Source organism: Ambystoma mexicanum, chromosome 5q (assembly GCF_040938575.1).
Source record: "Ambystoma mexicanum isolate Mex_15411 chromosome 5q, UKY_AmexF1_1, whole genome shotgun sequence".
Taxonomy (NCBI): Eukaryota; Metazoa; Chordata; class Amphibia; order Caudata; family Ambystomatidae; genus Ambystoma; species Ambystoma mexicanum.
Genome location: NC_090933.1, coordinates 1,010,816,030 through 1,010,831,020, shown reverse-complemented (window position 1 = coordinate 1,010,831,020; position 14,991 = coordinate 1,010,816,030). Strand labels below are relative to the sequence as shown.

General features: G+C 41.5%; 1 protein-coding gene across 5 annotated transcripts in view; it reads left to right on the top strand.

Moving 5' to 3' along the window:
* CSMD3 (CUB and Sushi multiple domains 3) overlaps positions 1-14,991 on the top strand; it is a 3,270,409-nt gene that overhangs the window by 2,914,036 nt on the left and 341,382 nt on the right. For all 5 annotated transcript variants that reach the window (XM_069621531.1, XM_069621530.1, XM_069621528.1 and 2 more), the window contains 2 exons: positions 9,044-9,217; positions 11,206-11,388. In XM_069621531.1, coding sequence (XP_069477632.1) covers positions 9,044-9,217; positions 11,206-11,388 — 357 coding nt within the window. The remainder of the gene's footprint in view (positions 1-9,043; positions 9,218-11,205; positions 11,389-14,991) is intronic.

Below are 14,991 nucleotides of genomic sequence, written 5' to 3'. Positions count from 1 at the left end.
CCTTATAGGTTATTACCGGCACCATATTTTTACAATAAAACTCTTGTACTGGTATAATCGAAAATTGCGCAGGTTTCTTGTTTAGGGTTCTACCCTCTGTGGCTAATGCCTTAATCTTCAATTTCTTCCCCGCCAGCCGCCTGGTTCTAGTTCCCTTAGGGAAAATTACAAAACCTAGATACAAAAAGTGATCCACTTTCTCGAGAGCCGACCCTCTGATAGACCATTTAAAATGTCTCCTGATTTTCCGGGTCCTTTATGCAGCGTTAAGATTTTAGATTTAGGGAGACTAATCATTACCATGTTCTTATTAGTGAATAACTCCAGGGCCTTCAACTGACGCTGCAGCCCTATTAGCGTATGGTTCAGTAAAAGCAGGTAATCAGCGTACAGTAGGTAGTTAATCACTTGATCATTCATTTTAGGGGGAAAGATTTAATGTCAGAAAAAGTATGCCCAAGTCAGAAATAAAAAGGAGGAATAAGATTGGGGCCAATGAGCAACCTTGCTTTAATCCTCTAGCCATATGGTTCAGTGCAGATAGGCTCCCCTCTCTGTCCAAAAGGACACACAAAGTGGTGTCCGTGTGCAGCACAATCAGGATCGCCAATACAGTAGGAGGGCAACCCCATTAATCTAATTCAGCCCATAACCTTTTTCTCGGCACAGTGTAAACAGCCACAGAAAAATCTATGAACTGCGCATAAAGTGGGTTTTTATTTTCTGACGGCCCCCTTTTCAAATGTTCCAGGAGAAAAGGTTAATCTCGGTTCAAACTCCCTTGCAAAACAGTGTTTGAAATGGTCCATTCTTCTATTCTCATTTGCGCATGTTCGCAGGTCTCTTACAACTAGACACGTGAAGATCTTTTCTGAGCAATCCAGAAGGGAGATTGGTCTGTAGTTCAAGGCAATCAAACTGGACTCTTTTTTAAAAATTGGAACTACAATAGCTGTTTGCCAAGAAACTGGTACCGCTTTCTCCCTAAGAACGGTTTTAAACATTTTATCGAGGACACCCAGCCAAGTATCTGGGCTATTTTTTAGAACACACATGGCCAGACCAACTGGCCCCACGGCCATCGATTGTTTTACTCCTGGAAATTAGACAGGATAAATCGTCTAAATCCCAAGTTAGTTCCCTCTCTAACCTTTCTATCGAATCCCCATTACAGATCTGCATGTTTTCGCCCTCTGATTTACCAGCCACATTTGAAGATGCATTGGCCTCCAATGTCCTGCCAACGTAAAACATAACATACGCGTAAAGATATTCTACATTGCTATTATGTTTTAATGTTTTATATTGAATACCAATGCACTACGTTAGATGATAATCCATAAAAATGTATTTTTCTATCAAAATGCATACTAACTTCTAAGAACTGTTTCTTGTGAGTGGTTGTGTACACACATATGCATGTGTTAGCGTGTTTTCAGTGTTGAATATGTTATATGTTTACCTCTAGTTGTCTTATAAGAGCTTCACAAATACCCAAGTGAAGTAACAACATTGACATGTATTGAGATCAAATAAGTTCACTCTTCCGTAAGACTATTCATGCTATGGATTTCCAGACTGCTTATTGGTGCCACACAATGGGGCTTTAGGCCACGTCTATCTTCAGGACATGGGGCCAATAAAGATGTTCTTATGGACTAAACATGTCTGTGTCAATGAAGGAAAAGGACTAGCTAAATATACTTTTTCATGTGTTATCTATGAAGAAAAATGGCTTTGGGCCTCATCACGAGTTTGGCGGTAACCCTTAAATCTGGCGGTCGTGCTATTACTGCCGGATTTAAGGGTCCGCCAAATCAGGGCTTCGGCGGATTTCTCCCCAGCTCTGAGCTGGGGGGAAATCCACTGAAAATTCACGCTATTGCTGCCGGTGGGAAATCCGCCGGCAGAAAGAGCGCGAAAATTCCCCATTGAGCCCAATGGGGAATGGGGCATTCCCGAATGGGCTCAGTGGGGAATGGGGAATTCCATTACCGCCAAACCCGTGAACCGGCTAATACCGCCGGTGGTAATACCGCTGGCATTACCGCCCAACTCGTGATGAGGCCTAGTCTGGTAAAACAAAGCTGTTTATGTCTATATTCTTGTATTGGTGATTATGAATTCATGTAAGGATCACTCATATCTCAGCAATACCTCAATTGCATGAATGAAGTTTCATTACCAGTGGAGTAAAGTTGCTGAACATGTTTGGAGGATCATGATATCTAAATAAAAGGAACACCTGCCAAATGAGTGGGACAAAAAGGTGTGGCACAACCGTTGGGGGATACACACACCCCTCAGCCCCCCCCCCCACCCCTAAAATGTTGCCCATGATGATCACCTCTGAACATAAAGTCAACTGTCTACAATCAGTCATCAGAGGAACTTCATAGCCATCAGAGTCCTTCCTCTTCTGGTAAAACGACAGACAGATCTGTGGTAAGGTCAAAATGAAATCAACATTTTAAACATAATATTTGTTGACAGTTAACATTTTGTCTAAAGGTCAGAAATCCGGTCTGGAACTGACACTCTAAATAGTGGTGAATACCTTCTTTCTCTTTTCGATGAGGCAATCATAATCTCAATCTCTTGGGTTGAACATCCATTTGCTTTTGTAAAACATTTGACCTTTTAATTTGATACATCCGTTGGAATATTTCCACAACTCCCATTTCCAATTGTTTGCCTTTTCCATACTGTTAACACCCATTGGAGATAAAGCAGTCAATCAGGTTGCCAGGAAATCAGGGTGCATCCAACAGTAACAGACTGCATTCTATCTGGCTACCGGTGCATCTCCTGCAGGTCCACTATAGTTTTGTAAGCGCAGTACCACGAGTTCCAATTTTCAGCCAGGGAATATGCTAAGCGATTTTCCCCAACCAGAGATCCCATACAAGTCATCACCTGCTCCCTAACCTCATCACATATCACTGCGGCGTCTCTCTGCCAACTTCATGCATTGCCCCAGGAGCTGTGCTGCAAAGCAATGGAGCGAGTGAACAGACTGGCACTAAGCACCTTAAACCATATTCAGCAACCATTTGTGTCTGTGTTTATTTGTTTAAGTGATCAGCTTCACCAGTACTTACAACGACGATTTCATTACAAAATGGCTTGTTACACCATAGTGTTTTGCCTGAGGTACTTAAAGGGTGCCTGAGTAATTTTGCCGGCTCTAAATGTGTCATTAGCCTTCATCTTGGCATAGCCATTACCAGATAGAAAAACGTCCCATCATTGCCATTAATGTGTTATTCTAAAATCAGGCTGTGTTGAAATATATCATAAATATAGTCCTGTAATAAAAACAACCCCCTGTGAATAGCCATGTGCGAGTTTCTGCAATATCAGGCAACATATTTACCCCAATACTTATTTTGTGACCAGTCTGTGTTCCAATCACAGCAAAGTAGACTTGTGCCCTCCCTAAACACATCAAAACACCAACAAGTCATGTGTGCATACACCTACAGGTGGATGCCGGCCGTTGTCGTCCTACACAATCAATCTGCACACCACTCAGTGTACATGAACACACAACAGCCCACCTGGCCTCTCACTCTCTGTCTGGTGCACTCATGCTATCTGCATACCGCTCATGACAGTTTTGAGGGAAGCTGGTAAATTACTAAATACATCTATTTGGAAAGCCGCCCAGGTTCCCATCCATTACACCCCACCCTGGCTACACAGCTAGAAGATCCATACTGTTAACCTGTCTGCTTTTAAAGATGTATGGGGATTGCTGATAAATGCACTCATAAAATACTTGAATAACCTGTCTTTTACGGTTAGAAGATGTATTAGGCTAGCATGTCTTATTCCATCTGGAGATAACACATCCTTTACAGATGACCTAAGCAGGGACTTCATTTAGGGGTCACCAGGGTTTGCAACTGTGACCCCAGAGGTCTCCCCCGCTAACCCTAAAAAAAGAAAATAAAATAGTTTTTTTTTTATGCAAGCTCCTGGACTGCGGCCAGTGCCATGCGGCTCTTTGCTTCTGGAGTGGCTGGCTTTCTTGTACATACCTCTTAAAAAAAAAAAGAACAGGGGTTCTACAAGACTAACACTTTCATCACTGACCCTAAATAAGAAAGAATAGGAATACCAAATAATATGTCTTTCTGGAATTCTATACAATAATTGCTACACCTGTTAAAGGTTTATTTCAGGAACACTTCAGGGGGTGAGTCACTGATTTAGTTGTTCTTAAACACATCAACTCAGACTTTCATCCTTTGGAGGTCGATAAATGAGTACCAACACAGGTTGGGTGATATTGGATCTATATTTTCTTTATATAAAGTGCTTAAGCGTAAGTTCTATATAATAACACATCATCATCATTTGGCCATGGGCATCTGCTTACATTCAGTCATTTGGTAATATGGGCCTATACACACGGATCTTAACGATACATATGGTGATCCATGGTAGAGGTTGTGGGATCAGAGCGGTTTTGCAACATATGGAGATCGTTGATTTGCCAGGATTGAGGATTAGGTGGTTATTAGTCATGGATCTCTAAGAGACAAGAGGCGAGGCTTGGTTTTTGGGGATTTTGAGAATGATTTACATATCGTCTGCACAGTTGTCGCGGGTAAGGTTGTATGAGCACTTGAGGGCTGGCAGAGGGCTAAGGTAGAGGTTGAAAAGTTGTGTTGAGAGGGAGGCTCCTTGTAGCCCCCCTATTTTCACTGGGTGGTGGTGGAGGAGAAATGGGGGAGGAGAATGATTTGGTAGTGGTTGGAAATGAATATGGTGATCAAATTAGGGCCAGAGTCCTTAATGCCTAGGGTGAGGAGCCTGTTCCTAAGTATCATTTTTTTTATTGTGTCAAACGCTGCGTACAGATCGAGCAGGATGAGTGCGGCACACCCTTGTGAGTAGGCAGTTCTGCTTAGGTCATTGCAAATGGAGCCCAGAGAGGATTCCATTCCACAGAGGGGTCAGAAACCCGATTGGGCAGGGGCAGGAGATTGTTGGATTCGGTGAAGAAGCCAAGATGCTTATATGATGTGCGGTCAATTAGTTTGGCAATGCAGCATGTGTTGAAGATTGGGCGGTTGTTATATGGGGAGAAAGGGTTGAGGCTGGGTTTTTTAAGAAGCAGTTTTACATGGGAGGTTTTGAAGTGCTCTGGGAAAATGCTTGATGTGAGCAAGTTATTTAGGATTGAGATTGCTGCACTGCCAGCACAGGTTAATGAGAGGATTTTATTTCAAAGAGGGTTTGGGCAAGGGTCTCCAGGCGGGCCTGAGGGTCAGCTAAGTATTTGTAGGTTGAACATTAAGGATTGTGAATGCTATCACATGTACTACTCTAGAAGAAATTGTGATGGTCAGCACATGCATTTCACTTAGAATATCTGGGAAGGTGAGACAGACTTAAGGGTGGGCAGTGTGCTGCACGTAAATGGATCTGGGAACCTTTGTGTTACACCTTATAATGTTAGCCTGTCCACTTCACTTGAAGATTCATGATAACCTTTCCATTGCACTTAGAAGATCTATACTTTAGCCACTGTAACACATAAAGATATATGCAGGTATCCTTGATTTTGCACTTAGAACATGCCTGATGGTAGCCTATTAAGGAAGTTAGAAGATGTATAGTAAGACTCTAAGGGTAGCCTGTCTATTGCATTGAGAGAAGCCTATAAACTTATGGTAGCCTGTCTGTCACATCTGTACGTATGTATAAACGCACCCCTTCGGAGGATAACTCCCACAGGCACGGCTATCCATCCACACAGTTTAGAATGCAGCTACAAATAAAACAAAAGTGGTCTAGCTGCACACATGACACCGTTCCCTCCTTACTCCAGATTTGCCGCAACACCTCTGCCATTGGAATACACAGACAACCTATTACAATATTTGGTCAAACTGGACACATAATGAGTGTCTTCCACCTGTGCACTTCGTGCCCTCCCTCAGCACCCATCCACATGCCTGACCTCTTGGATAGCTTACTGAAGCCCAGCCAGCCTACCTAATTCCTAATCTTGGCCAAATGCACACATGCATTACAATCCTTTTCTGAGAATGTTCCCCTCATTGGACATCGGTCCCGAAGGGCGTTCCCACCACAAGCGCATTGAGGCCATAAAAACTTGAAAAAGTGCCAAATAAGTGATGACTACTATTACAATACTACTTCTACTAAATGTAGTTGAATAATGTTCATGTTACTGGACTGGAGAGCACCACACGCCATGCAGTTTCCTGAAGATAAAACCAGAGGGCCTGATTCAAGGAATATTTTGCATGGTGCAAAGTGACCTGGCACTGCAACAAACACCCTGATTCATGGAACAGTGCAAAGTGTATTTTCGCCATGCAAAGCCACTTTGCATGGCAGAAAAACACTTCGCACTTTTCCATGAATCAGGATTGAGCAGTTCAAAGTGTATTATTCCAGTGCAAAGTGACCTTGCACAGCAAAAAAGACACTTTGCACTGTTCCATGAATCAGGGTGTTTGTTGGCAGTGCAAAGTCACTTTGCACCAGTGAAAAGTATTTTGCACCATGCAAAATATTCCATGAATCAGGCCCAGAGTATGTATTTGTTTTATTTTGCTCCTAAATAAACAGGGTTTTCCGCAAGTTATTGGAACAGTGAGGCAATTAAGAAATGTTGGCATGGCTAGCAACTACAATAGATCTCTTAGGAATTGTGATGTCCAGATAAGGCTGTCTGAAGGGCATTCCTGACATGAAGGTGGGTGAAAGAAGGTTGGAAGGAGAAGGGAATCCAATTCCAAGGTCTAGAGACATTGCTAAAGTAATCCTGTCCATTATTCCTCGCTTTATTTCTGAGCCGAATTTTCATTCTGACTAGGGCATGACTAGAGTTTGTGACTGATCCTGCACAGAATGCACGTTTTCAGCAGTTTAAAGGATGTGCTTGATGTTTTAGATGATGTTGTGTGAAAGAACGACAGTGCATGCTGACCAGCAACATACTATGTATAGGGAAGAATTGAATTGCCCAGGCCCATGAGCATCTCTCTCTCTCCCTCTCTCCCTCTCTCTCTCTCTCTCTCTCTCTCTCAACCTATAATTAGGAAGAGGTCACACATGAGTAGGGTCTGTATTTATTTATTGAAGCATATCCCATGAACTTTGCTGGCATAGCAAAACGTGTTACAGTGTGAAACATCCCAAGAGGGTGCAACATTGTCAGTGACAATCTTTTTTGGCAAGGATTCCCCAAATCATTAAAGGCCTTATTGAGCACAGTACTGTATGTGATTTAAGTCTTTCAATATCCCAGATAAAGTCATAGGCTAAACACAAGGGTTTATTTACGCAAAATGAATTCAGGTGCCCCAAAAGTAAGAATGGATATGGCAATACAATGGAGAAATCATTTTGAAAAAACAACAGTTCAGTAAAGGCTTTGGTATCCAGAGCCCCATACCTGAAGTTTTATTTTAAATGATACATCCCATTGGCATTAATAGTAAACTTCGGGTTACGAAAATCATGGCCAACAAAGTGTTCAAGCTGGACAACCGAGGTTCCAGGTGACACTGCGTCGGTAATCATAGCACACGGCCAATAGGATTCATTTTCTGGCATCTTCCTCTGCTTTAAAGCTCTCAGTCAGCTCAGCTCATAACAAACATTTGAGTAGGTGGCATATTTAAATGCACTGCACCATTGGGTTCCCGTTGGTTCCGGATATGCTAGCTTATGCTCTAGCTGGTTTTGTGCATTAGAGTTCGTTGAGCGAATTAAGTAACTTATGAAAGTAACGTATCACAAAGTGTAACTCATAATGTTATTACCATTGCACTAATTCTATGGCCTGCCAAACAATCCTTACTCATATTACCAATATCATAGCATACACACCAAAACAGGCTTTCCTGAGTGTATTAGAATTATAACAGGAGTGTTAAAATGAATGCATAGCACACAAAACAAGGTGAGAACTATGTGATACGCTTTGGGCTTCTCTCTCCAAGAGGAATGACACATGTCCACAGAACTAATGTGTTTTAGGAAAACATTGAAGACAAACACATTTCAATTTACACACATTGGGCCTCATCACACGGTATGTGGTAACCATGGCGCTATTAGCGCCATGGTTGCCCCCGGTATTTTACTGTGTCCGCCTTGGTGGATGACGGAATTACCGCCCTACTCCAAGGTGAGCGGGGGCGGTAATTCCCCATTCACCAAGGCACTTCCCCATTCCCATTTTTGCCCCCATAGGGCTCAACAGGAATGGGGATGGAGCTAATTACGGTGCCGCAAATTGCGGTACCGTAATTAGCACCAAGATCCCTTTGCGGGCCCGTTCCTTAATGGCTGGTAAACCAGCCGTTGAGGTTGGGTCCCACAAAGGGACCTCGTAGTAAGGCGGTAAGGGTTTACGATCACCGGTACCCTTACCGATGACCGTTAACTCTTACCGCCTTCCGTGTAATGAGGCCCAATGTGTTGGAGCCGGGTCTGAGGCTCAGTGGATTGTTGCATCAAATGCACAGCTGTGTTTGACCTCATGGTCCTGGGTTCGAATCCAGCAACTCCACTTTGCCCTCCCTCTTTCTGTGTTTAATAATATGGGTACCATTAATGTGGGTAATAATAAGCAACTGGTATCTGTCAATAGTGGCAAGTTACCCCTCTAGGAGCAAATGAGCACTCTAACGCAACACACCATTGTTTTTCAATCAAGTCTATTTTCTTATGCTATACATTGAACTTTTTTAATGTTACGTGTGGGTTCCATAAGAAATGAAACTGTGTAAACACAAAGATTTTCAAGAAGATGTGCTTGGATTAGACCCTCATTATTTGAATGCATAAACATGTCATTTAACATATATTCATGGAACGTGCTTTTCTAAAAAAAAAAAGTTATCCTGGTGTAATCAAGCAGCATGCCAATGTTTTTTTTGTGTGCATTTCAATATGTAACATCATTAGTGAGTTGAATAAAAGTATGATTATATAAAATATGGTGCATTTTTACCTGTCTTTTAATTTATTGAACAATGTTAATTCCTAGTGATTGACTGTGGCCATCCTGGTGTACCACCAAATGCAAACATGTTTGGTGACAAATTTTCGTTTGGATCCACTGTCCGGTACTCCTGCATTGGAAGAAGAACATTAATAGGGCATTCGACCCGCACCTGTCAGTTAAATAGCCACTGGAGTGGATCGCTGCCACATTGTTCGGGTAAGAGGTATTATGGTTGTACCTATAACAAATAACAGTACTTCGATAGGAATATCCAACATTCTTTTTTAGGAAAACTAATTAAAACGTATGTATATGCAATGTTAAACGTTGTATAATTTGCAGGGATATGGAGGGCGATTTTAACACTTGAGTGAATGAGACTAATCAAAATATAATAAACTTAACAAATTGACAAAAAGTCAGAAAAAGTCACAAAAGTCATAGAAGTGTTGATAGCCCTGTTGGGGGATATCTTCTGGTTGGGATTTCCCGATGGTGGCTGTTACCCAAGAGAAGGTCTACACACACCTCAGCACTGGATTAATTTAAGCGCTTTGCACAGAGCTATGATTGATTGATAAGGACTTAATATGGTTATGGCAGTGCAATACAGCAACATTGAGATATGGTCTTGTTGGGAGGATTGTGGGTCATAAGTGTGTCAGTATTCCGGACCCTCTCTGAATCTCCTGATCCAATATTTGAGTAGATATAGGTGTAACCTGTTTTGGAATAAAAACTTAATTTAAAAATGTTTACATTGTCTTCTGAGTGATGAGGGAATAAAGGCCACACTACGGTTGAAAGGTTCATTCCTATGTATTACTTTAATTTGGTATGGATGAGAATGAACCCAATCTAATTCCTCCATAACAATATTTCCCCCCTGATGTATGGGACAAGAGACTGGCTTTTTAAGTCCGAATAATTGTGTTATTAAAAAGAATAAAGGAGTCAAAATGACAGTGCCCCGATCACTCTTATGTTTGGGATTTCAGCAAATCACTACACTTGGATTCGTACTGTGACACAAATTAATTGAAACTGCAGTTTTACTAAATTTGTCTCACCATTCAGTTTTATCAAAACATGAAACTTCAAGTTGACTCTGCATATTCACACCAACAAGTATACATAAATAAGCATATATGAACGGGTATTCTATGTAATACTGTCAGGTAATTTATCTACAGTCGACGGAATAGAAATAGGTATCAGCATCACATGAAATGCGCTCCAAAGTTTATGTAAAGCAAAATCATATAATGGAAAATAAATATTAGCAAAGTATATTGTGTTCCATATGAAAACTATTGTGGCGTTATGATTCCGGCCTGAAGGGGACACTTTTATCAATGACAGCTTTATTTTATCATGAATATGTAGGAATACATCTTTTGATTTCCCATGTATAATGACATTTAATTGAGGACACAAAGTTGAGAAAAGGAATTAGAATATTCCTCTGGAAAATGACATAGAAGACATTTAGTTCTGATGCAGGGTTCAGTCCCTATGCGGCGTAATGTTGTGTTTGATTCAGCATGGCCGAGGGATCCATCCCTGACATTACGCCGCACAGGGATTGAACCCTGCATCAGAACTACATGAATTCACGAATACATACCCACACCCAATCATGGATGCTTCCCAACATGCCTTGATTTGGGAAAGGCTTCGATAAGCCGAAACATGTATCATTATTAAGGGCAATCTTTAATGGACAATTACAAGAGTCAAAGTTGATACAATTTGGCGCAGGTCTCCGGGAGTTTTCCTTTTTCTATTTTGTGCACTAATTGGCGCAACCTTTCGCGCCACCCACTCCAGGGAGACACGACAAACTTTACAAAGATCATTGGTACTAGTACTTAACAGTAACTCACTAACCATAACCCATTATTTGTGTCGCCTGCTAGAATACCTTTGGATTTAATTAATATTAGTAGAAACAGAGAAGTACACTCAGCATGTTGTTTCGACAGCATTTTTTAAATGCGTGGTACATTTTTATTCAAATGTGAAATAACATCACATGCAAGCTTTTACACTGCATACACTTCCGCAATGAATGATCAGCAGTTAATAACGTCAACAATTAAGGGTGTGCATTATCATTCCTAATTAATCTAGTTATTATTTTCTACTTGGTGTTTCAGACACACATTATTAAGGTTCAATGTACAAAATTGTATCGTTTCCAGGTGATGCAACTGGTCAGTGTGGCGATCCAGGTATTCCAGCACACGGATCAAAGGAAGACAGTGATTTCAGAACCAGAAGCATTGTTCGATTCACTTGTGAAAATGGTTATATACTGCATGGTTCAGAAGAGAGGACATGCTTGGCTAATGGAACCTGGACTGGGAAGCAGCCTGAATGTAAAGGTAAAAAAGTCATGACTATACTTGCCTATTCAACTCACATTATGTACAGACAAATTCCAGTTGGAAATAGCAAATATACTTAAGCAATATAACCCAAGCAGGGGGCATAAGTTAGAAGCTGGAGCAAAGCGAGGACTTTAACTGTGGTCCTGGGGCCTAACTGAGCTGATAATGCCCCCACTGCTGATTTTATATTGCTATTAGTACCCAGGAACGTGGTACTAAGGTACTAACAGTGTATTTTTCTCAGGTTGAGAAGCAGCATGATAACGTTTTCGCAACTCAAAAAAAAAAATATAGCAGCCAAGGATCAGGGAGAAGGGAGCTACATGTAGACCCTACTCCCTTTCCATGGCGGCTGTTCATGAGTTGGAGATACGCCACAAACACTACTTTTCCCGGAGCCAGAGAGGAACAAGGCAGCACAAGTTAAGTGGGGCTGGGGTGTTCTAAATATGTGGAAATGGGGGTTAGGGGCAGGGCAATGGGGATTCTGGGGTAGAGTGGAGAACTTACCACACATGACAGGGGAAGATGGCAGCCTCCAGCTCCAAGGAGGCTTGGAGTGGGGGCTTTACCATGTGGTAAAGACCCCGTTCTGAGCCTCCTCATTGCCTGGGTGGCTGAAACCATGACCCTGCTGGGTACTAATATTAGTTATATATTGTGGACCCATTTGTAAAATATGTAAGTATTAATTGGTGTACATTGGAACATAACATTAAGTAAAAGAGTAGTCAGTAAAACAGAAAAAAAGGGTTTAAGAACTTTAAAAAGCATTCCCAAAAAGAAAGAAAATATGTCAACTGCTGTGAAAATCTGCAGGAGTTGTGCCATAAGGATACCGAAATCCTTTGCTCAGGAATTTGATTTCAAACAGAAAATATAATTAGCCAGCTAATACCACAGCATCAAGAAAACATAATAAACACCAACCTTTAAATTACTGTTCCCTCAAACTCCTCCAGTGGGATCACTGGGGGATTAAAGGTTGCTGTGCAAATGTTAACAGCTTCATGCCCCTCTTAACAATCATACATAAAAACAACAATGTAATGGAACAAGTCAACCACGACCATCATTCTTACTTCATCCACATCCTTGATATTGAATATCAGCATTGTTGATTCTGCAAGAGAGATCCTGCAGCCCTTCTCAATTATTCACAAAATCCATGTATCCTCCTCCCGACAATGAGAATCCAGCCCCTATGGGCACCCATTCATGATTGTCTCTGAATGCTATCACATGCTGAGTCCTTCCATCCCAACACATTCCCACAATCATTCACCACCAAAGAGAAACTTTAATTTCAAGGAGCGACAGAGTAGCAGAAAATCCTACTTTGCTGGGGAACAAGGCACAACCTGTTAGACGCTGCTGACAATTGGCTTATGTATACAGCAAGCAGATGAATTCAATATCTCAGCCCATGTATGCAAGTCTAGCTATATAATAGCAAACATATTTTTGCTTTAGCATTGATACCCAATAAAAAATACAATGCCACAGCAAGAAAGTATAGCTGGACTAACTGCATCAAAGTATTCCAGTCTAGCTACAAAATGGCACTCACCATGCTCTGTTACCATCAAAGCCCATTACAAAAATTTAGAAAAAACATGCCACTTTAGGAAAATATAGCTAGTCTGGATGCACCCAAGTATGCTAGTCATGTTCACTTAGCATGCACGTTTTGCACAATGAGACCAGCCATGACATGACCGGTACGCCCAGACTCTGCAGAGTGTGCTGGCTGACAGAATTGAAGAGGACTCCATTCCTGTCAGTCAGTGCATTCCTATGCTAGTAGTGCAATGATGAGTTGACCTTCCTACACCCAGCTGGCCTCTGATTATTGTGCCCGGTGCATTTTGAAAAGCAATCAAAAATAAAAAGTAGCAGGGGTTGCATCCCTGTTCAGAGGCAGCCAGTACCTTCCCCCGGGAAATAATATGATTAATCTGGCCGCCACTCTAGGGAGGGGTCGTCACCTCCTCCCTCCATAGATAGGAGCCTCCTCTAGCCCAATGTGTATTTGTGCATTTGGTCAGCGTGTAGCCAGATTGCCAACCCGTGAAGGTGGGTAGGACAGAGAGTACTGCATTGAAGTGAGGTAGTAAGCAATATTGAAATATGGGAAGTGAGAGGAGTTTTGCATTATTTTGCATGTTTCAGGACTTTGACTTGAAGTCTTGAATAGCCCGGCTGACTGCAGAACTTGGAATCTGCTCCCAGGGAGTATTGACACAAGTGAGGCTTGCTGCAATGGGAATTCAGGGATGGGGGAACAGACGCGTATTTCAGGATTTTTCCAGAAGGTAAACCAGAATTATTTTTGGGGCATCATGGAAAGTGTAAAAGGCTTTACATCGTTGTGGAGTTTTGCATGTCATATTCCTTAGGGACTTTAACTTAACCACCTCACGGTCACTGTGAGTCCTTTGACTAGTTTAATTGGTTGCCTTGTTTATATGTGTGCACTAATGAAATATTATGACTGTCCTTCTAAACACCCTATAGTACCCCCTATTCATTTCCTTTCATATGTTCTTTCTCTGGCGTGGCCTTTTTTTCAAACAAACATATCAAGTGTTCAAGTTAAATTAGAAACATAAATGTAGGCAAAATGGCTGAACACGCCATATATATAACTATGAGCTATATAAAGTAGCCCCATACCTGACAATGCACGTGATAGTCAATGTGTGTTGATGTAATTCCTTGGTCGGTTCACTAGTTGAACCTTTCTGGTTTTATTACATAGGTAATCATGAGATGGAGGCCGAGCTGTTATGCGCAGAACATCATGTTTAGCTCACTCTATAAGTCTAGAACTGACAGTTTTGAGACAAGACTCTTACCATGAAATGAACCTGTCCAATGTATTTGCAAAGTCCACATGATGCATTAGTTTGAAAATAGCAATGAACTGGTCATGTATGAAGAATAATTTGTTATTTCAATTATCATGACTCACAAAGCCCCAATGGGCCCGTTCTCCCTGGAAATCTACAATAATGGCTGCATGACATTGAAGCGGTTTTCTCTCCTTACGAATTACCTTTATCCTTGTAGCCCACTGTGCTTGCACTCGCTGGCTCATATCAGAATCTGCATGTCATTCCCTTTCGGTGACACAGTCCATCAATAAAAAGAAAGAAACACACTTTGCATCTCTTATAACTACTTTGGCGTCATTGCCTTCCATTTCCAGAGCATGTGCCATATACACGCTTCTTGCAGTACATTATTTTCTGGGGCACACCTTAAAGAAAACACTTTGCAAGGTGTGTTCAGAGGACACCCTAGAAACACACTGTGTAATGCACCATTGACAGATTTGGTGCTAGAACTTCTGAGCAACGTTTGATAATTTGCCTAGTGACAGGAATTGTGGATATGTTTTCTTCACAAAAACATTAAGAACATTTATGTTCCTCCAAGGGAAAGCACAGTCCTGCCATCTCCCACATGGCCATAACACATGTCGTCTGCCCTATTGAAGTCTACCAAATCCCCGAAAAACAGTGGGATACAGTAAAATAAATGTTTGAAATATTTCCAGTGCTGATTAAAAAATAGAAATTATTATGGAATGCT